This window comes from Onychostruthus taczanowskii, unplaced genomic scaffold (genome assembly GCF_017590055.1).
Source record: "Onychostruthus taczanowskii isolate IOZ18803 unplaced genomic scaffold, ASM1759005v1 scaffold63, whole genome shotgun sequence".
Lineage (NCBI taxonomy): Eukaryota > Metazoa > Chordata > Aves > Passeriformes > Passeridae > Onychostruthus > Onychostruthus taczanowskii.
In genome coordinates, this window is record NW_024504012.1 from 609097 (window position 1) to 635185 (window position 26089).

The following is a 26089-nucleotide window of genomic DNA, read 5'->3' on the forward strand; positions in this document are numbered from 1 at the left end:
CAGAACTTAAAAGCATTCTCCTGCTTGAAAATACTGGAGGGGAAAAAAAGATAAATTTATTTATGTCGCCATTTCATTAGGTACAAACTGTCTCTCTGAACATGTTACTTTGCTACATTTACAGGCCAAACCAATTCTGGATATGATAATATTATTAAAAACCAGAGGACTTGGAATCCACAAGGACTGAGGATTTATTAAGGCCTTGATAAAATTTGTATTTGCAGAGTTAAAAATTAATAGTCACTTGATTTTGGCGAACACATTTGTACAGGAGAATCAGGATTAAAAACTGAGTGATGGAGAACCTTCCTCATATCAACAGAGATTGCTGTTCTTTGGGAGAAATTATCAGCCACTGGTTTTGTCTCCTTAATTGCAACAATTGCTAAATAATTGCTGAAAATTCACAGAACTTTGTCTGTAGCTTTCAGTAAATGCTTTCATTACACAAAATCTATTCTTAACTAATAAGTAAAGTAGAAATATAAACAAATTATCTACTATCTGCACATTATTTGTGTTTGTTGGTCTCTGCTAATGTCAGAGATGTATGTTGGTATTAGCAGTCTGACATAGATTACTTTCAAGTGCATTCCCTTTCTCTGATTCCCATCTCTTGGGTCTTAGCACTGACAAAATTACTTCTTGAAAAAAAAGAACCTGCAAGCTCCTTCTTTCACAGCTCTGTGTTTTGGCCCCACTATGTTATTTTCATGCACTTCAAGTTGATTTAAATGGCAATTTAAAAAAAAAAAATTCTATTTCACTTCTTTCTTTTAAATATAAAATGCTACTTGTGTGTTTGATGCATATAATTTCTTCAAGACTTTCTGTATTCTATTTGGAGATAGTGATTTTTCTAAATTTAGGGTTGAAATACAGCGTATTGTACATACTATTGTCTTTTAATTGTAGGGAGTGCTGAGCAATTTTTAGTCCTTACAAAATTTAGTTCTTATTCTTCAAATGTGACCAATTATCCAATACAATTCCTTGTGGGTGTGGGTTGGTGTGGATGTGGCACAGCGAGTGGTGACATGCAATATCCTTTTTGAGGAGTTTGTATTGTACTTCTAAAATACCTGCTGACAATAGCTGCCAAAATTAGGCAGAAAATTGAGAGGAAAGGAGATACTTGAAGCAGCAACTTAAAATCTTGCCACAGATTTGTACATGAGCATCAGTTAAAATCTGACCATGGAGGACACCATCATGCCTGTTCTCTTTCCCTATTTTTACGATTCTTTCTGCTCTCAGTTTTTACATCATGTGGGCACCCTAGCAATATTAAGAAGAAGACATGTCCTCAGAGATTTGAGGGACCCCCCAAGGCAGCACAGATGGAGGCAGCACTGTTGACACATCACACTTCACTGTGGGGAAAATGCAGCTTCCCCTGGCTTTTGGTTAAGAGTTTCAGCATGGTTTGCTGTCATTTCTGTCTCCCATAAAATCAAGGTGTAGTTTTCCATGGAGATATGAGTAGGAATATCTCAAACCAGCATGGCTGGGGAATGGCACAGCCCTGACTCCTCTCTAGTGCCCCCCTGACAGTTTTTTCTTGCCCTTCACAACTGCAAGTCAGGTTCTGTTTTTCAGTATGGATTAAAAGGATAGTGGTTTAAATATTGTGTTAGATACTAAAAGCAGCCCCAAAAAATGAGGAAAAGCCTTTAAAATAATTGTACCTAGCAGTGAACTCCCAAGAGCTGCTCAGCTCATGTCATGAGTCTTTAATTACAGAAGTTAAAAGATTGGTACTTGTGATTTTCCAGATGATTGAAGGCATTCAGAGCTTTTCAAGTCCATGCCACTTCTCAACTCCCCTCCCACCTCTATTTGTTCATTCTCCTTTGGTCGCCTCAGTGTGTGAGTCAGGGAGAGATGAAAAGAAATAATTATCAAAGCAGAAGAACATAGAATGAACAAATTAGGTATTTTTAAAAAAATATTGTCAGGATTTGAGCTATACTTAGCATTCCTTTAGTTTTCCAGAACAACGAAGTGTTGCATTATATTTTGAGTTTGCACATATGTGCAAGTTACACAATGCTAAGAATATTCCTAAAAAGCATTTATTGCTCCAGCTCAAAATGTGTAAAAGAGAGAAGCCTTTCAAATCAAACAGCGTGAATTTTGTATGCTTTGGGATCTTTGCTCCTTCGTTCTATTCTTCACCTTTTCAGCTTGTTTTAATAGACTGTCTACCAAGATTTGGATTTATTAAAAATAGTTTTTCATGGTAATAGATTGAGTTTTTTCTCCCTCCTTTGTCCATCCTTTGACCCCCTTGTGATGTTAGTCTCCTTTCTTTGAATGTTTGAGAAAGAGCTGAATGTTTAAGAGAGAAGCCTTTGAACACTCACTGGGCTGGATACGGAAGAATTGGATTAAATTTTCTCCTGGGCTTAAGAAGGATTTAAATAGATGTTTCTCGTGTCTGAAGGTCCCAGCTTTGAGGTAGACAGCAGATGTGAGATGGGTGTGCTCTGCCTTTCTTGGTGTGCTCAGCCATCAGGCATTAAAAATTATAAGGGTTGTTTGGCCAGAAAAAACCCATCTGAACGTGAGTCCAAATCCTTGTTACGACCTTGCCCAGAAAAGGAAATTTTTGGAAAACCTTTTGGTTCTAGTTCCAATTTGTAGTGCTGCTTCGTGTGTTAGTCCATGGCAGTTCACTCATTTTTGTCCCTGTGCCCCTGCTTTTGGAGTGTTAGATGTAAACCCTGTGTTGGCTCTGGCTGGGCTGTGCCTCCTTACATTGTCAGTGGACAACTTCTTGCTTTCCAGTGGGCTGCTCCCCTGCCTTCTCCTACTGTCCAGGTGTACGTTTCTCTCTCTACTGAATAGAATCCCAGGATCATTTAGACTGGAAAAAAGACCTCCAGGATCAGCAAGTCCAGCCTGTGATCCCCACTTCGTCAACCAGACCAGAGCACTGAGTGCCGTGTCCAGCCATTCCTTGAGCAGCTCCAGGGATGGGGACTCCAGCACCTCCCTGGGCAGCCCCTTGCAATGCCTGAGCATCCTTTCTGTGAAGAAATTCTTCCTGATCTCCAATCCAAATCTCCCCTGGCTGGGTTAAGGCCATTTCCTCTTATCCTTTCAGTTGTTACCTAAGAGCAGAGCCTGATCTCCACCTGGCACAACCTGCTGTCAGGGAACTGTGGAGAGCACAGGTCCCCACTGAGCCCCTTTTTCTCCAGGTTAAACAACCCCTGCTCACTTAGCTGTTCTTCATAGGACTTTTTTTGTAGGCTTTTTTCTTCTCAATTTCTCTCAACAATTCAGTGTTAAATATGGTTGCAGTGTTGGACACCATCTATCTAGGGCCTCCAGAAAGACTCATCTATCTAACTGAGAATATAGATTTATCTAAGGTAAAGAAGCTTGCATATAAAACTGATTATAAGTAAAAGTGAAAGTTTTTTATATCAATCATTATGATCTAAGAAAAGAATTTCACAGAATTCACAGAGTGACTGGGTTGGAAGAGACCTTAAAGATCACCAAGTCCAACCCATGCCCTAACACCTCAACTAAACCATGGCACCCAATTTAATAACCTTCCATGGCTTTTTGGCAAATATTACTATTTTAGTGGCAGATTTTAACTCTGAACGTGATGGTAAGAAAAAGAAAAACGTGTTTTCATTGTTTGTTTTCTCAAGGGATGTGTAAAAATGATACCACGTAAGTAATACTAAAATGGCACCATGTCAATTTGTATTTGCACTATTACAAAATGTATTTCCACCTCTTAATAGCAAATCTTTTAATGATCACTCATCTCTGCTACTGAAGTGCTAAATCATTTCAGTGTATCCTTTGGTTTTGTTTTGTAATTTGTGGGTGTTCAACTGACAAGTTTAACCTCAAGTTGTGTCTGGAAGTTGCTGTTTTCAAATTGGTTGGTGTGTAAATATCCTAAGGTACTTTCTGCACAAATATATTAAGGTTTATTTAGGTCAGACCTGTATAAGTGGAGAAGAATAAAATCTGTGTTAAGTTAATGTAATTACAGAATCAGTGGTAGGGTTTAAAAATAGCTTGTCTCAGTTGGCATTCGATAAAGGTAATTAAAGCGTGAAGAATAATGATAAAACCCTTTTGTTCTGCTACTCTCCTGTAGTGCTTCAGGCTTAGTATTTTACAAGCAAAACACTGGCTTCTGATCTGAAAACCTCACTGTGATGGAAACTTCCTGTCTGATGCAAAAAAGAAAAAAATTTTGTTAATCTCCTCTAAATACAGACATTTTCAAAGAAGTATGCTGTTTCCAAAGGTATTGGTTTGTGAGCTTGGTGTGTTTTACCTGTTCATAGCCGTGCTGCAGTTTTGGAAGATGTAGTGTCCAGAGGGAGCTAATGTGCCCAGACAATGTGACCTCTTACTGACTGCTCAGGTTTGAAATGTTAGTGCCAAACACACATCAAGGGCATGGGGAAGGCGAAGGGGAAGGTCTTACCCATGTGTACAAAAACCTGCTGACAGAGGCTGGTAAGGAAGTGAGGCAAACAGTTATCCAGTGACAGAGCAAAGGGCAGTGGTCAGAGACTGACATACAGAATAGTCTGTTGAATGCTCTGAATGAATGTTACTGTGAGAATTGTGAAAAAGGGAAAAAGCAGCTGAATCTCCATCCCTGGAGATACTCAAACCCTGACTGGATGTGGTCCTGAGCAGCCCTGCTGTGAGCAGAGCTTGGGCTGGTCAATCTTCAGAGGTCCCTCCCAACCTCAACACCTCTGTGTTTCTGTTTTAGTCAAAAAACTCTAAAATTACAGATTAATTTGGCTGTTTATTTCTATACTGATAAGAGGTTGTTTTAAACTAGTTGTACTTCCAGTTTTCCATGACTTACTATTTCTCTGTGCTTAGAAAAAATCTCATCTGTGCTTGTTTTGCTTATTCAGGCAGGTGAATTTATCTTTTCAGGGATGAGATGAAAGTTAAACAAAGGATTCATTTTATCCAATTTGGCAGTCTGAACATATAATTGAAACAAAATCGTTGATAGACTCACTTATGAGAAACTTCAATTCTGCTGGCTGCCTAGAGAACAGTCATGTTCCTATTTCACTGGCTCCACTGCTGGGGCGAATTCCCATGTGAAGCAAAAGTGGATATTTAAAGTGCCAAGAGTGCGCAGGTTAACAGTACGTGGGTTAGAGTGCATTAGAGATTACCTTGTCAGAAAGATTGCTTTGGAAAAAATACATGAGAATATTTGTTATCTCCTCCTACTGGCTTGCTCTGTAGGTACTGAAGTGACTTCTTTAGGTACCTCGCTACTGACAAATCTCTGTGTGCAGGCAGGCGTGGTGTATGCTCACTCAAAGGAAGTGGGAAAGCTTTGGAAGATCCTGGCTGCTGTCAGGGGAAAAAATACTGATCCCCAGCTGTCATCCTCCTGAACCAGTGCCTCTGGTGAGGCCCTGGCACAGGCTGCCCAGGGAAGCTGTGGCTGCTGCATCCCTGAAGTGTTCAAGGCTGGATGGGGTTTGGAGCACCTTGGTGTGGTGGAAGGCATCCCTGCCCGTGGCAGTGGGGAGGATAAAGATCTTCAAGGTCCTTTCCAACCCAAACCTTTCTATGATTCTGCAGGCTACAGAGCTGAGCTGGAACATGTTCTCAGCCCACACAGCAGAGACTTTTGTTAGTTAGGCAAGTTAGTAGCGTGATTCCCAAGTGAAATCTTTATTTACCATTTTCTTCTCTACTCCAAGTGTGCTTGAAGAGCTCCAGTCTTTAAAGCAGAGGCTCTGCTCTGGAAGGGAAAAGATGCTTTCCTGTCATCTTTTGTCTTGCAGCAGCAGTAACAGGGTCTTGCCCAGTGTCTGAGCTGCTGTGGGGATGGTGGACAGAGCAAAAGGGCAGCAGAGGGCAAACCCCAGTCTCTCAACTCGCTCCAGTTTCTTGGTGCTGACTCACTCAGATCATTAGATTAGGCTCCCCAGCTGGATTATTTTTGGCAACTGCAATTGATATTTGAGGTTTATTTTTACCTATTACTTATTTCTATGAAACTGAAAGCAAGGATGGTGTCATTGTGAGGAACTGTGTCTGAACTCTACAGTGAGAGAAGCACCTGCACATGCTGTAGACAGTATTAATTGTACTTTTACAGATCCTCTTAGCAGTCATCCTAGTAATGACTACCAAAGCAGCAGTTAATTACAGTGCTCCCATTTTTGCTCCTCACCTCATTATCTGTGCATGGCAGTGTGGTCCTGCAGGCCTGGCAAAAGGTCTGGCCACGCACTGGCAGCACAGGGATCGTGTGGGATAGAGTGGCAGATGGCAGCAGCACTATTTATATCTCCAGCCGGGCTGCCCAAGGTGAGTGCTGCCCAAAGAGTCTGGCACGGTTGTTTTTAGCTATTAGGGCACCAGGAAGGCAATTTCAGCTGGGGGCAAAAAAGAGCGAGAACTCGGAATTTGCATTCCTCACAAGCCACCCTGGAAACGCCCAAGGCTCGCTTAATATCGATTCCTGCATTTTCTATCCAGTGGAAGCTATTTTTTCCTCGTAATCTCTGCCCTGTCTCCACTGGTTGCCCTGAAATGTTCCAAATCCAGCCTGCCTCCAGCTTTGTAGCCTTGGCCCTGGCTGAGCTGGAAGAATTTATTGTGCTGCGGAAGTTGTGCTGCCATGGCAACTCAGCACACTGAATTTTAATTGCAAGGCACAATATATATTTATGAAGATAATTAATAAAAATGCTAACAGGCTGTTTTTATTATATTCACAGTATCTTTTGTAATGTGCTTTTCACTCTTGTTTGTACAACAGCTAAGTGAGGCAGGGAGGGTTAAAAACACAAATTTTACTGTTTGCATCATGAAGTTTGAGGTTTTGTTTATTTTATTTTTTATTTAAAATCAGATCAGATAAACATGGGGTTTTTCAGTTTTTAACCTGTGTATTGTTGACTTGGGGTTTGATGGCACATTCATAGAAAGCCATAAGAAATATTTCATAGAATCATTTCATACCAAAGCAGCAGGACTTGTGCAGTTGGATGCCTGCAGTCCTGCAGCTCCTTTTATCAGGTGCCTGCCTGATAACAGCCCGTGAGGAGGCAGAATAAGGAGAGATTACCTGAAGTTCTGTATTATCCAAGGAAACTTCCCTTACCTTCCAGCCCCTCCTGCCTTTCCAGTGCTGTGCAGGTGTTTCCCAGGTGCCAAACAGGGTGCTGCTGCTGTTGTTCCAGAGCCCCCCTCTGCTTCCCTCAGTGCCTGGGGCAGCACAGCCATGTGTTCATAGAATACCATGGAACTGCAGCCACAGGCTTGTCAATAACTCAAAATGGAGGCATAATGCACTGTGCCGGATCTGTGCTGGAGGTGAATTTTCTTGCTTCATCTTACTGACAATTAAAGCCCATTGTATTGTTTTGTTATTGATTTTTTTTTTCTGTAAGCCATGCACTAATTGTCTTCTTTTGAGTAATATTATTTGTTATGAAATATTCTAAATATTTTAACTTTGAGAATAAAGACAACCCAATAAAAATATAGATTTTTTTCATTTTGAATTGTATGCAGCACTGACATAGCGAGCTAGATGGGGTACATCTGTTTAGTTATTCCAGGTTTTCCTTGTTTCTCTGACCCTCAAGCATGAAGATTTTAATTCTGTAGCTGCCAGAAAAGTGAAATGTCATCTAAATCATTACCATAATTTTTCCTGTGTATGTGCATTATATGAATTTAAACGCTAATGAGGGTACGTTTTTTTAAGGGTGTTGCCTTGTAAAGTTTCTTTTAAAAAATTTAAAAACTGAACAGGACTTCTTCATTTAAAGATGAATGGTATCATACCAATTGATCTTTATTTTGGGACAGGAAAGTTACCTACAGTTCAGTTCAATTATATCTCTATATTTCATCATTTACTACAAACTTTCTCAGGTGTACATAAACTACTACCTCTGTTATAATTCATTGTGCATTTATTGTGCTGTCTAAATGATTTTATTGCTGTGTGATAGCTTTAAAATGGATGGAAAAACAAAAATACATTCTGCTCATTAAAGAGTTGTGTATCAAGTTCAACTTCATTAGTTTTGATTAGGACTGAGTCGGTGCCATCTGTGCTGTCAGCGTTGTGCATCTTTCACAGAAAAGATGAGAGATTGGAAATCCAATTCTCTGCTTGGTGTGGTTTGCCCTCTTACTTGGTGTGGTTTTGTACAAAATTAACTTGGCTGGACTCCATTTCTTTGTAGCTGAGGTTTTTATTTTTGGCTTCAGTTACCTGGCAGAGGAGTCTTTGGCCAAGTTTTGATCTTCTGTGCCTGACTGGTTACCATGTAAATGACTTTTTTTTTCAAACCTTCAAGTGTGTTGGTTTCAATGCATTTTCAGGATTAAGAAATATCACAGCATGTTACTGCTACATTTAGAAATATTGTCTGTGATAATACTGAAATATATTAAAAACTAGTTAAGGGAGGAAAATAAAAAATGATTGGCTGCTAGAGATACAGATAACTTTCCTGAGTAGAGAGCTAACTAGTATTATATGGAGCACTGCATGAAGGTAGGAGGCACTGAAATCTCCAAGAGATGCTAATGAGCAATCAAGCAAAGCCAGTCTCTTTGTTGATAACAGATGTCCATTCCTACACTGCTTCAGCAGACAGAATTCTTCATATAGATATACACATATTTAATAATACAGATAATATTATACTTACGTATGTGTTATCCTTACTATATTATGCATAATAATAGATGTAATATTTAATAAACATGCACCTATTTAAATGGTAGAAGTGAGCACAGCAGGCACACAGGTGATCTGGGAGAGTGTATCACAGCTGCTAATGAATCACGCCAGCTCCTGTTTAGGGCAGCAGCTCCTGTGTCGTGTTCTTTCCAGTCCTTTCAGTTGCAAAGGACCTTTAAACTTTTTCCTCCATGAAATATGAAGTGGCACAGAGCTGCTGCTTTTGGTAAATATGAGAGGGAGTTCCTTGAGAGCCCAGCTGCTCTAAATTGGGCTGGCTGCAGTCCTGCCCCCTGGCCTGCCCTGCTGACCACTGCCACCTCCTCTGCCTTTCCACTGCCACTGTGGCTCGTTTGAGCAGCCAGAAGAGACATCAGGGAGCTGACCTGGATGGAAATTAATGATGTATTTTCCTCTGGGGTAGCTGTGGCCTAGATTAGTTCAGTGTGTGATCAGATAAGTGCTGCTGCTGGAGTGGGGGAGTGCGTGGGATGTGCAGCCAAGGGGAGGGGCAGCACAAGCCATGGTCACTGCAGCTGCCATGTGCTCCTTACAGAGCTGGGATGCAGGATTGCAGAAGGGGATGGATAATGGAGACAGAGCTTAATTTGCCCTTTGACTCAAAGTGATGCTCAGTGTGTTTAATCCCCTTGATTTCCAATAGGATCATCATTTCTTTGTAGGGTCAAGTTGCTGTCATTTGGCCTCACAAAATTAGCTCTGAAGTATAAAATACAATTCTACAAGCTTGTTGACTTGAGTTTGTGTGAGTGGCTATGCAGGTTGGAGCTGCACACTTTTCCATAATGGCAGGTTTATCCTTAGAAATTAAAAGATCATTTTCCTGTTACAGACACTCCTTGAGGTCTTGAAAAATTCCAGTAGTTCTACTGACAAAAAGTAAAGAAAACCCAGGCAGTATCTTTAGTGATTTCAGTCATCCTTCAGCACTTTCTCTAAAAACCCCTTAAAATGTGGATTTTAGACAACTCCTGGATACAATTTTATTTTGCTTAGCTGGAATAAATCCCTTTCTTGGCTTTTTTTTTTCTCTTTGAGGTGATGTGTGGTAACCTCTGAGCAGCTTCACGTGTTCCCAGCACTCAGGCTGTAATTGCAGCCTGCTGCTAAGAGCTGCTCTTCTCCTCTCTCTGGGAGCCAGCTGGAAAATCAGTAGTAAGCTTAACGAAGCATGAAGAACTATTGGCCTACAAATTAACAGTTAAATACTTAAGGGTCTGGGCTGTTGGTTTGAGGGGGTTTTTTTGCAAACTTCCTGAAATACGTTTGTTCTCTCAAAAAACAACTTTGCAACATCATTAGCTATTCCTAGGTTATCCACTGGAAAACAGGTGTGGAAAATACATTTGCTTTGCACCTGCAGTGATGGTAATGCACTTTGATCTGTGTTTAAGGTGTGTTCAGTGTACTTAGAATGTAGTATTTTTGTGTCACTCACCACTTTCATAGTGTTTCATGAAGATAGAGACTTCTGCCAACCCTAAAGACCTGGTTTGCTGCTTCACCCTACGATGGTCAGTGTTAGTGATGAGTAGTGATGGAGGCTGTACATGAGTGTAGTTCCTGAGCGTTTATTCTGTATTTTTCTTCCTTGTTCTTGCCCAGTGGCTTCCCAGCACTGTTTGTTTCTGTCCTGCAAGGTTCCTCCTATCATTCTGTCAATTATTGATGAGGTCTGCTCTTGGAGCATTTGTTTGTTGTGAATAATTTCAAAGACAAATAAAAGACCCCTCTGCAAATTTAATGTATTGCTCTTTTGTGGTGTGTTCAGTTGTTTTCTTGGAACAGTGCACAGGGAGAAACAATCCAAAGCAATAGCTATTCTGTGACATATCTTGGATGACCAAGGATTACAGGAATTATATGATTTGCATGTGGAATAACAAATGCTTTTAAGTTAGTAATTTAGATATTAGTATTTTGTTTGTATGTGTTAAAGGACATATAAGCAAAAGATCTGATGGATTGTTTATTTATAAGATGGGCCTGAAAAACTCACTGCTGTGAGTTTTAATTCTTCAGAGCCCAACCTAAAATGTGCCTCATGGAGGAAGGGATCATCCCTAGGTCAGCTGGGAAATTAGCCAAGTCTCCTGGACACAGTGAAACTGCACTTTCTGTGTGTGTTATCAGAGGAAAGGTGGAGGCTCCATCTGCTCTATACTGAGTTTTAAGTCATTTTTCAGGTGAAATTGGGAATTCTTATCTTTCTCACCACCACTTTGATTTGTGATGAGCTCTTTAAACGCTAGAGTATATGAAGTAATATAAAGCAACTTAAAAATTACAATAATTGTATTTTAGACATGCTCAATAAATACCTGGAGTTTAAAACCTGGAACCTTCCTCCCCCACTTTTTTTTTCCCCCCCCAAGTTTCTTATCACTTTAATATCCCATTTTTCGATATGTAGCTGACACTGCTGCTCAGATTGGGCGGAACTTTTAAGTAATTCTTCTACCACTTGCTTTGAAACAGCAAATTTAGCTTCAAGAAAACTATAGAGATAATTTAAAAATCTGTCTTGAGGCTGAACTTCTATATTTTGTCTTTTTTCCTATCACACAAAGCAAGGCTGAACTGAAAATAACAGGCTGTGAACTTTTTTATTGTTAACTGCTGATTGAGCCACTGTGGCACTGCATTGGGAGATTTAATGGGGTTAAAAAAACTTAGATAAAATCTTCTTCAATCATAAAACTAGAATTATCTGTTAAATTATTAGCTCCCTACCTTACACTGAGATATACATGGCAATTTATTTATTTAAATTTCCATTATGAACAGAATATCCTAGTTTCATGTTCGATTTGTAAGAAATTGTGCATCAAGTCAAATATTTTGGAATCTTTGGTGATAAAATATTTTTTGATTAAAAGGAAACTTGAGTAAATGGGCACTGTCATGTAGGAGAGCAGAAGGCTGAGATGTTCCAGGTGTTTCCTGGACACATATTTTTTGGTTTTCCTATGAATAGACATGTATGTTTATGCTCACTGAACTATTGCAGAAAAACCTGCAGGTACTTTATGGAAAATTTCATACCATTTTGTGTTTAGACTCGGATCTGGTTTTATCAGATCTGGTTTTACCTAGTTTTGATGTTTTCCATATTTTATATTCTATCTTAGTAAGACATTTATATAATGGGACATTAATCTTTTCCCTCTGCTTAATCTCTCAGTGAAAAGCTGTAACCTACTTTCTGTAACAGTAAATTTATTTTTCTTTCTTGGTCTTGAGAAGGTGAAACTGTTGAGACTCAATACTGCTAATGCCCTGATCAACATTTGTTCTGTCTGTTCCTACAAAAACCAGGCTCATTATCTTAATAAAGTAATTTAGATGGATCCTTAGACAAGATACACCTGCCTTTTGGGTCATAGTTATAAAACAATTTGGGGAAGTTTACAATGCCAAAATGCACATTAAAAATGTTCACCATAATGCTGCCCTGTAGTAATTAGCATATGCACAAAGAAATGTGCTCATTTTGTCTGATTTTTTCCTGAGCAGGTTGTCTGTTTGTGACCCACTGAGTTGGTGGAAATGTCCTTGTGCTCTGTGCTCGTATGGGCTGTGTGCCCTCAGAGAGTTTGCTGTGATTTGGGAGCTCTGTGCTCTGCTGAAGGGATCACACAGGAATTGTAAGATGAGAGGAGTGAGTGGAAGTGCATTGTGGCTTTGGAGGTTTAGAATAAAATGAAATAGGTGGTTTGGTTGGAGGGGACCTACAACAATCATCCAGTCCAACTAAATACTTCAGGGCTGACTAAAGGTTAAGGCATGTTGTCAAGGGTGGTGTTCAAATGCTCTTTATACCTGAAAAGCATGGGATACACCCTGTGTAAGGCAGTGACATGAGATGCCCATCACAATGAGCTCTGCAGCTTTATCATCCTTCTGCTCCAAAGATCAGCTGTTATTACAGTGATGTAGTGGGATAGCTGTGTTGCAGTCCTTAGGAAGACTTAATACAATTTTGGTGGGTTTTGAAATTTTTCTTTTCACTGTTTCTTACACATGAACTAAAGTTTCAGCAGCTGCCAGCAGCACATGCAGCCAGTATTAAATATGAGACCCCTTGAGTGAGGAGAGATTTCTCCCTCCACTGAACTGAGCTCCCTGGCAGGTTTTCCTCCTGACTTGAAGTGAAGGCATTTCCAAGATGAGGTTTGGCCTCTCTGCCACAGTCTGTGACAGGAGAGTCCCAATTTCACAGATTTGGTACATATTTGTATCTTAATTTAGATGCACATCATATTTTGAGGGAAGGGTGCCAGCTTTCCTGCTTGTTGGTACTTTTTTATTATTATTAACTTGCTTGCATATGTCAGCAATAACAATAGGTTTTGTGAAGTAGTTTTCTCCTTATTTTGCCATTAGGAGCAGAATATGTGTGAGTATCATGTGATGTTCTTTGGGACTTACTTAATCCTTGGGCCATGCTATGTGCTTCTTGAAAATGGTGATGTACAGAGTCTCACAGACCTATCTTAGAATAACCTGATTTGGAAGGTGTGGATGGGTGGAATGTAGGAAAACAGAGATAGTGATGAAGGTAATCTCACCCCTAAGGAGTTACAGCTGTGCTAATTATCAAGCATTAGGAACAGGCCTGCCCTTAATAGGCCACAGCTGGATCCAATTAGGAGGGGTATTGTAAAAGAGCAGGTTGGCTGGGCCAGCAGGTTGGATGGAGTTTTTTGGCTGTGCTGAGAAGAAGAAGAAGGAGTCAGTGCTGTGAGGAGCTGCCCATGAGAAATCACCAAGGAGGTACAAAACCTTTACAATAAGATGGCAACTGGAAGGGACCCACAAAAATCAACTCTTGAGTCCTTATCCCAAGCTCTAGTTGGGATCTTGCACTACAAGGGATGTCATGCCACTGACTGACCACAATGTATGGCATTCAGTTTTAAATCAGTACTAAATAATAGAAGAGAACACAATAAATTGGTTTTTGTGTTCTCAGTTGAACTTTTCATATTTAATGTTCTAAACTTTGCGTGGATCTCATTTTTATAAGCCAAGTGACCCAAACTTATACAGTCTGTTAGTCTGTAAATGCATGGATACTGAAAGGCTTTTCCAAAAAGAGCAGCCTCTGAAAATACAAAAAAAAAAAAAAGCTTCATGTGACTCACAAATACTGCTTACATGGAAATGTGGTTGTTACATGGAAATGGATGGGCATGGATGTATAAATTAATGTGATATTACAAAAATGTGGATTCAGAGGTAGTAGAAAGCTGTCTTTATTTTAATTCTCCCTGGTATGCATTCATGGACTTTTAAATGGTTCTTCCAATTAACATTTCCTTCATTTTGTGAGGTAACAGTTGTCCATGGTGGTAAAAGTGGCAAATACCCCATTCCCTGTAAGGAACACTATGGTTTATTTTCATTTTATCATTACAACTTTGCTTTACTCTTCTTTGCCTGGAAGTGTTTATACTGAAATGAGTTAATTGTTTCTTATGATGATGAAAGCAGTTTGTTTTATATGTTTCATGGTTATTCCTTGTTTCTTATGGGATGGAAATCATTGATTTTCCTTTTGTATTGCTCATTGGAAGAAATGTCAGAGGTGCCAAGGAGACAGTGTTGGTTCACTTTGAATTAGCATATTTAAACAGATTCACTTTTGTCATTGAGAGAGTTTGCATAGACATCAACAGAAATTTTGTTCGTGTCTTATTTTGAAAATCAGGGGAATCAGTAAGAGATTATTGTGAAATAACAGGATTATGTATAAACCAAGATAACTTGCCCATTATAGTCACAATAACTGGAATAACTAATCATTAAAATTTAGTTTTTTAATTTAATCATTAAATAAGAGATGCACATGGGGTTCCTTGATTTCTGACAAGCAGACAGAACTGCTGCAGTAAAAAAAGCTAGTTTTTCTTACGCACTGTCTGTATGAAGCTCTTGAGAAATGTTCAAATACACTAAAAAGCAGTATATAGAAGACTGGTGACATTTGAAATTTAAGTTTGGATTATTTCTGTGTACTGTGCTGTCCTTTCACTGTCTGGTCTTCATGGTTATGACCCATATGTGACCAGATAGATACTGTCTGATGTCAGTGCTGTATTGATCTGAATCTGAGGAGGCAATCGGAAATGAATTCCAGTTTTCCAACAATAGGAATAAACTGGATCAATAATAAAAAAAAAAAAAACAGAGCTTCTTGTGGTCATTCACACATTGCCCTCACAGGTCCCAATTACGAGCAGAGGTCTCCAGCATGGCCCTTCCTTTGTGCTGTGTGTTGCTGTTCTCTCTGCTGGGAAGAGTGGGGTGTGGGATTCACATTCTCTGAACAGAGAGACAATTCTCTCTCTCAGGTTTTTCCTGGAGAAGCAGAGAAAAGAATGATCAAAACAATTCTTATCTCATTTGCTGCTCCTGTGTTTGTGCACAAGTGGAATGCGTTATGGAAGATTGTTTAGCTGAAGGGATTTGGTAATTGGATTCTGGTGTCAGTGTTCTGTTTTCTTGACCAGTCTCTGCAAGCTGTGTCCTGGTGGTCAGGACATTTTGTTCAGTTGACTTTTTGTTCAGTTTCAGTTTAGATGTAGTGTAATACTGTATAAAATAATACAATAAAATAATTAGCTTTCTGATATCATGGAGTCAGATGTGCATCATTCTTCCCAGACATTGGGGTCACCTTGCAAATCCAGCAGTGGGGCTTTGGGAACTTGGGGGGCAGCTGGATCCAGAAATCTCTGTAGCCTGAATGGGCTGGTTTGCTGGGAGTTGGGGACACAGGATGAGCTGGTGGGCATGGCAGTTTGTAGCACCCTGAGAAACTCGGGGAGTATGGCATGGGCCAGTGAGGAGGTGAAGGTTCTGGAACATCTCTGCTATGAGGAAAGCTGGGACTCTTCAGTCTGGAGCAGAAAAGGCTCAAGGGGATCTTACTGATCTGCATAAATACCTGGAGTGGGGTTGTAAAGAAGCCAGAGCCAGGCTCTCCTCAGTGGGCAGACAGGAGGCCTCATCAGAGCATGTGGAGAAACTCCTTTACCATGGGGGTGAGCAAGGACAGATTGCCCAGGGGGATTGTGGAGTCTTCACCTCCCCTCCAGAGCTGCTTGGAAATGGTCCAGGGCAAGAAGCCCTGCCCTGCAAGGCAGGTTGGACCAGATGACCTCCAGCGGTCCTTTCCCAGTCCAAGATTTGTGGTGCTTGTCCTTCCAGTATTTTTCTTCATTAGTTCATCTAAAGTTGTATTAAAGACTTCCAGCAATAAGCTCTGATACTGACAACTTGCTGCAAGCCTAAACAGCATCTGCCTAAACCTACTGTTAGCTGTATGTAGTGTCCCTGTGTGCTGCATTCCCTCTCCTTGAAACCAGGAGAAGACTTGAGGGAAGGGTTAAGGGTGATCTGTAGTCTCCTTGTATCAGCATCTCTAAATTGCTTATCCCATGCTTCATCCTGCAGCCAACCGCAGGGATGCACTCGCAGTACACGCTGCCTGGTGGCTGCTCAGCAGACACCTGAAGGGATGCAGGTTCAGCAGCTGTCTTCAGTGTCTCAGACACTGTGAAGGATTCAGAAATTGTAGGTGAATAGGACTTTGTAAAATAAATTTGCATAAAAACCAGAAATAAAATAGAATGAAGTGTTATGGGCACTGATAGCTGGCCTTACTTAATTTTTCCTTTTAGTACAGCATTAATGGCATTTTCATAATTACTTCCACATTCTGACTGAGACAGGCACAAAACCCATGTGCTTGTATTTTTCTCTTTTTCCCTGTCTGTCTGACCTTCATCTTCTGCCATGCACTGTTTCCTCAGTCTGGAGTGAAGACTTACAGATCTTGTTGAAAAGTGATTTTGATCTGTTGTGCTCCCAAAGAGCCAGAGTCTTTGGTCTGGTGGGCTGATGTCAGTGTTCAGTGGGGCGCAAAGGGCTTTCAAGTCAACAAATCCACCAGCTTTTGGATTTCTTATAAAGAGAATTGAGAGGATTGCTCTATAATAGAATCTTAATAGTCCTGAAAGATGAGTGGTTGAAAAAACAATATTCCAAATAATGAAGTCCCTTTTGCAGCAAAGAAAAGGTGAAGGTGGTGTTGTGACAGCAAGTATTGAAGTGAGGTGTCCAGGATATCAAATGATTGCTGAATTACAGAGCTGTTGTCAGGGAGTGGGTCTGGGATGTAGCTGAGTTAGTATGTAAACATTACAGCCTGCCCTGGGTCTTGCTGAAGTGTTTCTGTCTGGATTATTGGAAGAACTCCATTGTTTAAGGAAATGAGGGACAGGAGTTTCCTTTTTGAAGAAACAAGTCTGTGTGCTTCAATGACTACAAGCTTAAGGAGCTTTTAAAAGACAATATATTGGCAGTTCTTTTTCTGCATACTGCAAGGCATTTCCTCCTTGTTAAAATCAGTGTCACTGAATTGGATGAACTTGCAGCATTTTCTCCTTTTATTAACGTTTTGCTAGCAGTAAACAATACTAGATGCCAAAGGTCAGGTTGTGCTAGTAGGGTATAGCTGTGAATTTTATTGGAATTCTTCCTTAGACCCAGCTTGTAAAGGACAAATCTGGAAAGTGAGACTTGAACTAGTTCCATTGATCATGTTATCTTTTGATAGCAAAAGTAGGCTTAATTTCAGAATTTGTAAAAATGTGTTGAAAGAAACCCTGACTAGATAGACATCTGCTTGGTCAGTAATGCTATAGGAAACTTACCTCTAAGAACCAGGGTTTTCTTCTTAAAGATTTGATTTTTTTTTTTTTAAGAATTACAATTTTTGGAGGGTTTTATACTTCTTGTAGTGAATATTTCTAGGGACTTGTGAAAAAATTATAGTAAGTTTTGGAGCACCATCAATTGGGATAGATAGGTAGGAGTCGACGATTCAAATACACAACTTCATCTGTTTCCTGTTTCACCAAATTTTCTGCAACAGTCTGATACTGGGGCAGTTAAGTATTGCTTGTTAGAAATAGACCTTAACCTTTCCACTTGCTTCTGGAGATTACTCTGAGTTGGTGGTAGAGTCAGAAATACTCAAATGTCAAATTGCAGATTGACTACAAGAACATTTTTTCTGATCTTTACAAATACATTTGTGGCTTTACCAGAGGAGACATAATCAGAAACCTAATCTAAAAATCAGCAAAACCAGAAGGAGCTGGGACAAAATTACTTGCTATGTGGATGAATCTGTTAGTTGCCTTTTGTTTGTCAGTTTTACAAACTGTCTGTAAAATAGTGCCTACAGACATATCAGATTAAATGGTAAAATGATTATGAATAAACTGGGTAATGTGGCATTTACTTGTGCTAATCTATCCTCATGTCCTCCAGAGAGCCAACCTTGTGGAGTGCTAGCCATCAAAAACCAGATCAAATCTCAGACAAAATCCAGTGCTTAAGCAATTGTCTTCAGCAGTTACCAAAAGAGTGCTTGATATCCTACCTGCCAAAGATCACATAACCCAGATAAAGCTCCAACATAGTAAAATAGAAATGGAAATACTCTGTGATCTACAAAGAGATGTGCCAACTGTGCATCCTGTGGGGGAAAAACATACCCAAACATGATCAGGTGGTGTAGAGAGTGCCCAGCTCTTGCGGGAGATCAGGGAGCTTCCAAGCTGAGTCCTTAGGAGTCACTCTGAATTCATCTCATTCTGTGCCAGTAGTAAAACATCAAGCCTGGTACATTCAGAAGTTGACCTCTTGCCCAGTAGCACAAATAGTGTGTTTCTTCTGTCAACAGCATTCAGAGAGAATATGGCAGAGTAAGGGGAATAAATTATGTATCAGTAGCATAGGAAAGAGAGAGGGTATGTACAGAATGGCAGAGGGAGAAGGAAAACAAAACACAAAGATAGTAAAGGTCACGGATATCTTCTATTTTTCAGAACAACAGAGTTTATGGAGAATTGCTTTGTGTCTGATCTAATTTTATTGGGATTTTTTTAGAGAAAAATGTCATCTCCTCTGTTGCTGATAGATGACTCAATCTTGCTAAGGGCTGAGCTGTTTTTTATCTCTGTGACTGCTACAGTATAGAATCCCAGAATGGTTTGGGTTGGAAGAGACCTTAAAGACCTCATTCCACCCCCCTGCCATGGGCAGGGACACCTTCCACTAGACCAGGTTGCTCCAACCTGGCCTTGGACACTTCCAGGGACGGTCCAAACACAGCTTCTCTGGGGGACCTGTGCCAGGGCCTCTCACCCCTCACAGGGAGGAATTTCTTCCCAATATTCCATCTCACCCTGCCCTGTGTTAGTGTGAAGCCATTCTCCCTGTCCTGCCACTTCAGTTCCTGATGTGGAGTTTCTCTCCAGCTGCCTTGTAGCCCCTTCAGTTACTGGAATGTGCTTTGAGGTCTCCACACAGCCTTCCCTTCTCCAGGCTGAACAGCCACAACTTTCTCAGCCTTTCTCCATGGGGCAGAAACTCTAGTTCTCATATCAACTTCGTGGCATCCTCTGGACTTGCTCCAACAGTTCCTTCTCCTTCTTAAGATAATCAACAACACATCACTTTCTTTTGTAGAGCTGCCTGCAGAGTAGTATTGACATAAATATTAGTATTATTCTCAGACTTCCTTTTCCTTCCACAGTTTTTAAGAACCATGGAATTGTCATTCTCTGTCACCCAGGCCTACCTTGTCCAGCATCTTGTAGCTAAAAATTATCAGCAGCAGCTTCTGAGAGGGTTAAAAACCTTATGCTGGACAGGTGGTCAATATGTCCTCATCATCCTGCTCCCAAGTAGTTTTAAGATTGATTTAAGTGTTGAGAGAAACTGTCTGCTAGGATGAGAGTAAATGGCTTCAAGCTGGGCTAGGGAAGGTTTAATTTAGATATTACGGAATTTTTTTTCTCTGAAAAGGTGATTAGGCATTGGAGCAGACTGCCGTGAGCAGTGATGGAGTCACCATCCTTGAAAGCCTTGAAGAAATGTGTGGATGTGGCACTTGGGGATGTAGTTTAGTGGTGAACACAGCAGTGCTGGGTTGTCAGTTGGGCTCAGTGATCTTTCTTAAAGGTCTCTTCCAATCTTAATGATCCTCTGGGATTCTGTGAAATACTTTGACAGCCTTCCAAAGTGAGCATCATTTCCCAATTCCTTGGCAGTCATGTGGGTGATAAAACAGTTCCTAACAAGCTCCTGGCTTGTGCAGTCCCACTGGTAATATGTGTAAAAGCAGCAGAGCCCCATCCCACCAGCTTTTTAACAACCAGAGAACAGTCTGCTTAGAAATTATAGGTACATTTGCATACCTGGCCTAAAAAGAGACATGTTGTAGATTGTTTCTGAGGATCCTGTCTTGGGAATTCTCAGAATTTGGCTACTACCTGCTCAAACACAGCTTGAGAAGAATGGGACATAATTTGATAAAAGATGTTTACTTCCTTTGGGCAGAGCTATATTAGTAATCCAAAATGATGAGAGAAGAGAGACTTTGATACTAAATTGAGCTCTAGGTGTGACCTGCCAGGGCTGTTCAGATACAAACTATTGATCTGGCCCTGTGGCCAGGGAGCCTTCTGTTCCTTCTGCTTGTGGAAAGCAGTTTTGTCCAAACAGCAATAAATACAGCAGATAGTGAGCCAGAATTTGCAAAATTCAGCTGACCAGGGTGTTTAGTGAATTAACCTAAATACTATGTTGATATGTAACTGTTTTTAAAGAAATCCTCTAAAGAATAATCCTCTGGTTTTTTCTCAGTTTCTGTTTCTCTATTAATTAGTACTCTCTGGGTGTTGTATGCTCTCAGTTGAATAAAAGCTGATGCTGATTGAAAGAAAATCTGTTTATAGACAGGAGCTGAACGACAAGGTATATGTTACAAAAATACTACGGAAGAGCTGAGCGTAAGCCAGACATCTTTTATTCAATGTCTTTAGAAGGAAGAGCTATTGATTTTTTTTTTCTTTTTTTCAAATACTGATTAGTGGAACCTGGGATTTTCTTGGATCACACATTCTACCTGGAGGGTTATAATATGTATGGAAAATGAGGAGAGGAAAGGGTTTGATGATGTGTATAAGATGTGTTGGCACAGTGTGCTTTCAGATTTCACTGAAAGCAGGAATTTGGTAGGACATCTAATAACAGAACAGAGCTGTGTGATGGTTTTGCAGATCATTTCAAACCCATGCTGACTGACCTCATCACTTTTGTGTATTCTGTATTTTTTGCCTGTTTGTGATTGTGATTTCCCACATGCATGTGGGGGGAACTGCACAGAACCATAGAGAACTTCAAGGAACAAAATAAAAAATACACCAAAAATCTGTTCCTTTAGCAAACACTTGGCTACTGAAACAAGGTCATAATGTCAGTAATATGCAGTGGGCAAGTCAGTGTTTAAATTTATGGCTTTTCAGGATTAAGAGGCAGCTTACTGAGGGTACCAACTTCAGATATCAGCAGTGTTTCACATCCTGGCTAAACAAGTGGTGAATGTCTGCATTGGCCTAGAAATTTTTACTTTCTATACAACATGTAGAAAAGTTTCAGTATCTAATCCTTAAAAGCATGACACACCAGATTTCCTGGGCATGGTGATTTTAAATGTTGAAAGCCTGTTTTGATTTTTTTCCCTTTTTTTTTACTTTCCTTGGTACTCTGGACCTAGCTTTTTTTAGCTAGTGAGGAGATGAGGTACAGGCAGGACAATGTGCTGCCAGATCAGCTCCTTCAGCCTGATGCAGACCTTTAAAATGGGCCAAGCAGATGAACTTGAACCGAGTCTCCAGCACAGAGAATCCCAGACTGGTTTGTGTTGAAAGGGACCTTAAATCTCATCTCCTTCCAACCCCCTGCCATGGGTAGTGATACCTTCTGCTAGAAAATGTAGATCATAATTCTATGTGTGAACATGAACATGTGATAAAACCCAACCTGAATGAGTTAAAGGTCAGAGATAAGCCTTTGGAAGTGAAATACAGCATGAAAATTGCCTACTCATATGCATAATGGTTATTCTTGATCTCACAGTGTTCCTTTGTTTTGGGTTGTTTTCTTCCTGGGATCTCTGCCTGGTTGTGCACACAAGGAGTAGTGCATATCTAATGAACTGCTCTCTTTTTCTTTCCCTTGCTGTTTTTGCTTTGTTACCCTGTGCCTCACTAGACACCATTCAGATCAGGATTTGAGCCTGGAGTTATTATTCTCCCATTTGGCATTTCTGCGGGACTCATCACTGCAGCATTTCAGTGCTTCAGATGTTAATTGATTTTCATAACACCCCACTGAGATGGGGAATTATTATTAACCAGGGAAATGGAGCACAAGGAGATTGAGGTCAGAAGTGCTGCCCAGTTTGAATGCCAGCTTTGAGACACCTGTTATCTGGTTTATTATTTATTCAGTAGTCACATGAAACTCTTGAATTCCTTTAATTGCAACTGCAATTCTGCATCTCTCATACTGAGTCAGAAGTTGGAATGCAGGCAGCACAGTAAGGTAAACTCAGCTGAGCCCTTTTGGCATTTTTTTCATTAGGGATGTGCCTGTTTTCATGAAAGTAATTTTGGGTAAAAGTGGGGCAAGTATTAAGTCTCAAGAGATTTTTCTTTCTTAATAATTTCTTCTGGCTGATGCAATGCTTATTCTTCAGTTCTTGGAACAAAATAAACAAGGCTCTACCTCCAGGAGTCTCTTCTGCTCCCTAATTGTAATTCATCACCAGAGTGGCTGCACTTGTGACAACAAACGAGTAGAGGGTCTTTTTGGAGTGTGTGTGAGATGTTCTTAATTAAAAAAATTCATTAAATGAATGCATAAAGATTGCCCTGTATTCCTTTGTTGTGATTGCTTATGTACTCCTAATTTTCTTTTAACATTTATTCAACATAAACAGTTTTCTGTTCTCTTCATTTTATTTCTGTGTTGATCTGCCTTCTGGCATCAACTGCCAATATTCAGCAGCTTCTTGATAGCTGGAAATGGCAGGAGTGTCAAGGAGTCAGCATTGCTCCACTGCAGAAATTCAGCTGTTCTGGAAGAGAGACAACTCAAGGCAGAGCTTGTTCAGCAGCATGGCAGCTGTCATAGCACTGGCATATGAAGATCATTCTTCACCTCAGTAGAATATTTTCTGTGAGTTGACAGGAATTTTAGAAGTAACATCATTAGAACCCTGAATGCTTTGATAGCCATCTCACCTTAGCTTTTTTTTCCTGATAAACTAACTAATCATGACTTTCAGAAGAATAAAAACGGTCTGAAAACCTAAATGAAGGTGTCTATAAACTCATGTGCTTTGTTACTTGAGAGCAATGCTATCTACAAACTCTGCCTGGAAAAAGATAGAAACTTAACTAAAGTATTTTTGATATATTTTAAGAAGTAGTTCTGTGCTGATCTTCTCTCTAGACTAATTACTTGGTTTTCTTCCTTTATTGCAAAGAGATGTTGTCTCTTGAAAAGGAGTTAATTCTCCAGTCTTATTTTGGGCCCATTTAATTATTTTTCCTCTAGATTTTTTAGACACAGCTTTCATTAACAGGGCTGAATTAAGATTGCTTCTGGCTCCTTTTAATTCAGTAAAAGTTCATGTGCATTTGGGCCTTTACACAAATATTTTTAGCCCTAACTTGGGCATTCTCCTTGTCAAATTCTGTGTGCTCAGTTACACTTTGGCTTTCCCAATCAAGACAAGAGAAGTACTGGGCAGTCAAGCACGATGTCTCAGCTTGACTGGAAAACCTTGTGTGTGCTGAATGTGATGATTCTCCTGAAACTTCCCCTGGTTCTTCTCAAGTTCATGCTGAAAAATGTCTGTAACAGGTTTCTATAATAGATTCTGTAACTTTGCTGGTATATCATAAATCCTGTTTCAGGCATTTTTTCACTGCATGGTCAGATGGATTTGGAAGGCAGACTGCACTTAGCCAGCCTCTCTGGGATTTGGAAGCCATGTAAATGAAAATAATCATTAAAGAAGTCTGATTAGAGAACTGCTTGTTATAAATTTTTTGTTATTAGTCTGTGTTTGTTTGCTTGTGATTTAGACAGTGTGGTTAATTTTGGTTGCTGATGGCTGCACGGTGCTTAGATGTCCTGAGAATAATGATAACACAGCGAAAGCATAAAAATGTGTTTATTTTCTCCAGTGGTACCAGTTGCCATAATGAAAACATCACCCTTCTTTGTAACCTTTCATAGCATATAAAAATGTTCCTGGCATTTTCGAGGGCTGGAACACCTCTCCTGTGAGGAAAGGATGGCTGAGAGAGCCAGGTATGTTCAGCCTGGAGTAGAGAAGTATCCAGGGAGGCCTTAGAGCCCCTCCCAGTGCCTAAAGGGGCTCCAAAATAGCTGAAGAGGCACTTGGGAAAAGGCCTGGAGGGACAGGACACAGGGAATGGCTTCCCACTTGCCAGAGGGCAGGGATAGGTGGGATATTGGGAAGGAATTCTTCTCCTGGCAGAGGTTGCCCAGAGAAGCTGTGGCTGCTCCATCCTTCCATCTCTGGAAGTGTCCAAGGCCAGGCTGGACAGGGCTTAGAGCAAGCTGGGCTACTGGAAGGTGTCCCTGCCATGGCAGGGCATGGAATTGAATGAGCTTTAGGGTCCTTTCCAACCTAAACCATTCTGGGGTTCTGTGGCTTCACAAAATGCAGATCACGTTGCTTTCCGGTACTAGAGGTATTAATGTCAAACAAAGGGAAAGCCACAGTTGAGATCACTGAACATAGGAATATTGTAATTGGATAAATTCATGATAGCCAAGATTCAGAGAAGCCATCAGCTTTAGGGAGACAGAACAAAGTGATGTTTGGGCTTCTTGCAGCCATTTCTTTAGCTGCCGTGGAAGGGAATGGAGAAATGCAGCAGTGGCTGTCATCCCTGGGGTAGGATCATCTGCCCTGGTGTGACTCCTTGGGGTGTTTTGGATCCAAAAGGGAGCTGCAGCTGGGAATTGCTGCAGACTTCTGCCTAAGCCTACCTGGCAGCTGCATTACTGTATGGCACAGGCTCACTGTGGAGACTTATGGAATTAGAAGACCACTGAAATTTGGGAGATTACCTTGTTGCTGACTCCAGCAGCTGTAAAGAAGCTTTTTTATGGAGAATCCTGGTTAACATGACACAATCTGAGAGCTTGAAAGCTTTTCTGTAACAGAAATACTCTGTTTTCAAGATAAAAGTTATTTGTAAGGGATTTATATTCCAAGTAACAGGAGAAGGTTTTGTTGGTTTTTCCTTTAGGATTTCAAAAGTAATGGAGAAAAGCACCATTTGATATTTGCCAACCTAAAGGTACAGCTCACTGGAACCTGAAGATAATTAACTGTTGTAGTCCCAGCTCTGACATTTTGATACAACTTCCTCATCCACACAGTGGTGTTCTTTAGGTCTGTCTGCAGTGATTCCCATCTTTTTATAGAAAACCTTTATTAGTTTTTAATTAACACTTTTTATGGTAGGTTCACACATACAACATTCCAAATTAGTAGCTTTAAGCTTGCAAGACAGACACAGCCTAATTTTTTGGGGGTTTTTTGATTTTTTGGTGTTTTTTGGTTTGGGTTTTTTTTTTTTTTTTTTTTTTTGTGGGGGTGGGGGTTTATGTGGGTTTTTGTGGTTGGTTGGTTGGGTGGGTTTTCTTTGTTTTTTACTGCCATAACAACATGATAAGTATATGATCTGTGGTAAAAACTCACCAACAAATAAACTGGTGATTTCCTCAGAGTTCTAAAGATGAACCTTAAGCCTGCAGGACAGAAAACATGCCATGTTGCTCTTGGTCAACTGTCAAGCTATAACTGCATAAGAGACTACAAAGGATTTTCATTTTCTTCTCAAAGCATTTTTGGAGAAGTCAGCAAAGCAGTTACTTAATGTATCCACGTTGAGTACATTTTGAATTTTCTACTGTGTTACATTTAATTATATTGTTAATGGGTTAATGTGTCAGGATTTTTCTCCTTGTTTTTTTTACAGGATTCTGCTCAGGAGAGTGTCATCAAACGAGATATCCATCGTACATATCCAGCACATGATTATTTTAAAGATACAGAAGGAGATGGGCAGGAATCTCTGTACAAGATCTGTAAGGTACAGTCAGTACTCTGAATTTTAAAGCCTGTTCCATATTTTGTGTGACTTTCTTTTGCCCGGCTAACCGCTTTCTGGTCCAAGTTGTTAATCAGTAGGATTTTAAAGCTTTGTTTAGATTGCATGTGGAGACTGTGGTGTTTCTGCATTCCCTTTTACAGCCTTGAATTTGGTGCCTCCTAAGGTGCAGGTGAGAAGAGGCTCAAGCTGGCTTTGCTGAGATGAGAGGGAGCCACCTTTTCAGAGGGAGTGGTGT

At 40.3% G+C, this 26089-nt stretch overlaps 1 protein-coding gene across 2 annotated transcripts in view; it reads left to right on the forward strand.

Annotated features, from left to right (window-relative positions):
* RABGAP1L (RAB GTPase activating protein 1 like) overlaps positions 1 to 26089 on the forward strand; it is a 219036-nt gene that overhangs the window by 94260 nt on the left and 98687 nt on the right. For both annotated transcript variants that reach the window (XM_041420094.1, XM_041420095.1), the window contains exon 14: positions 25720 to 25833. In XM_041420094.1, coding sequence (XP_041276028.1) covers positions 25720 to 25833 — 114 coding nt within the window. The remainder of the gene's footprint in view (positions 1 to 25719; positions 25834 to 26089) is intronic.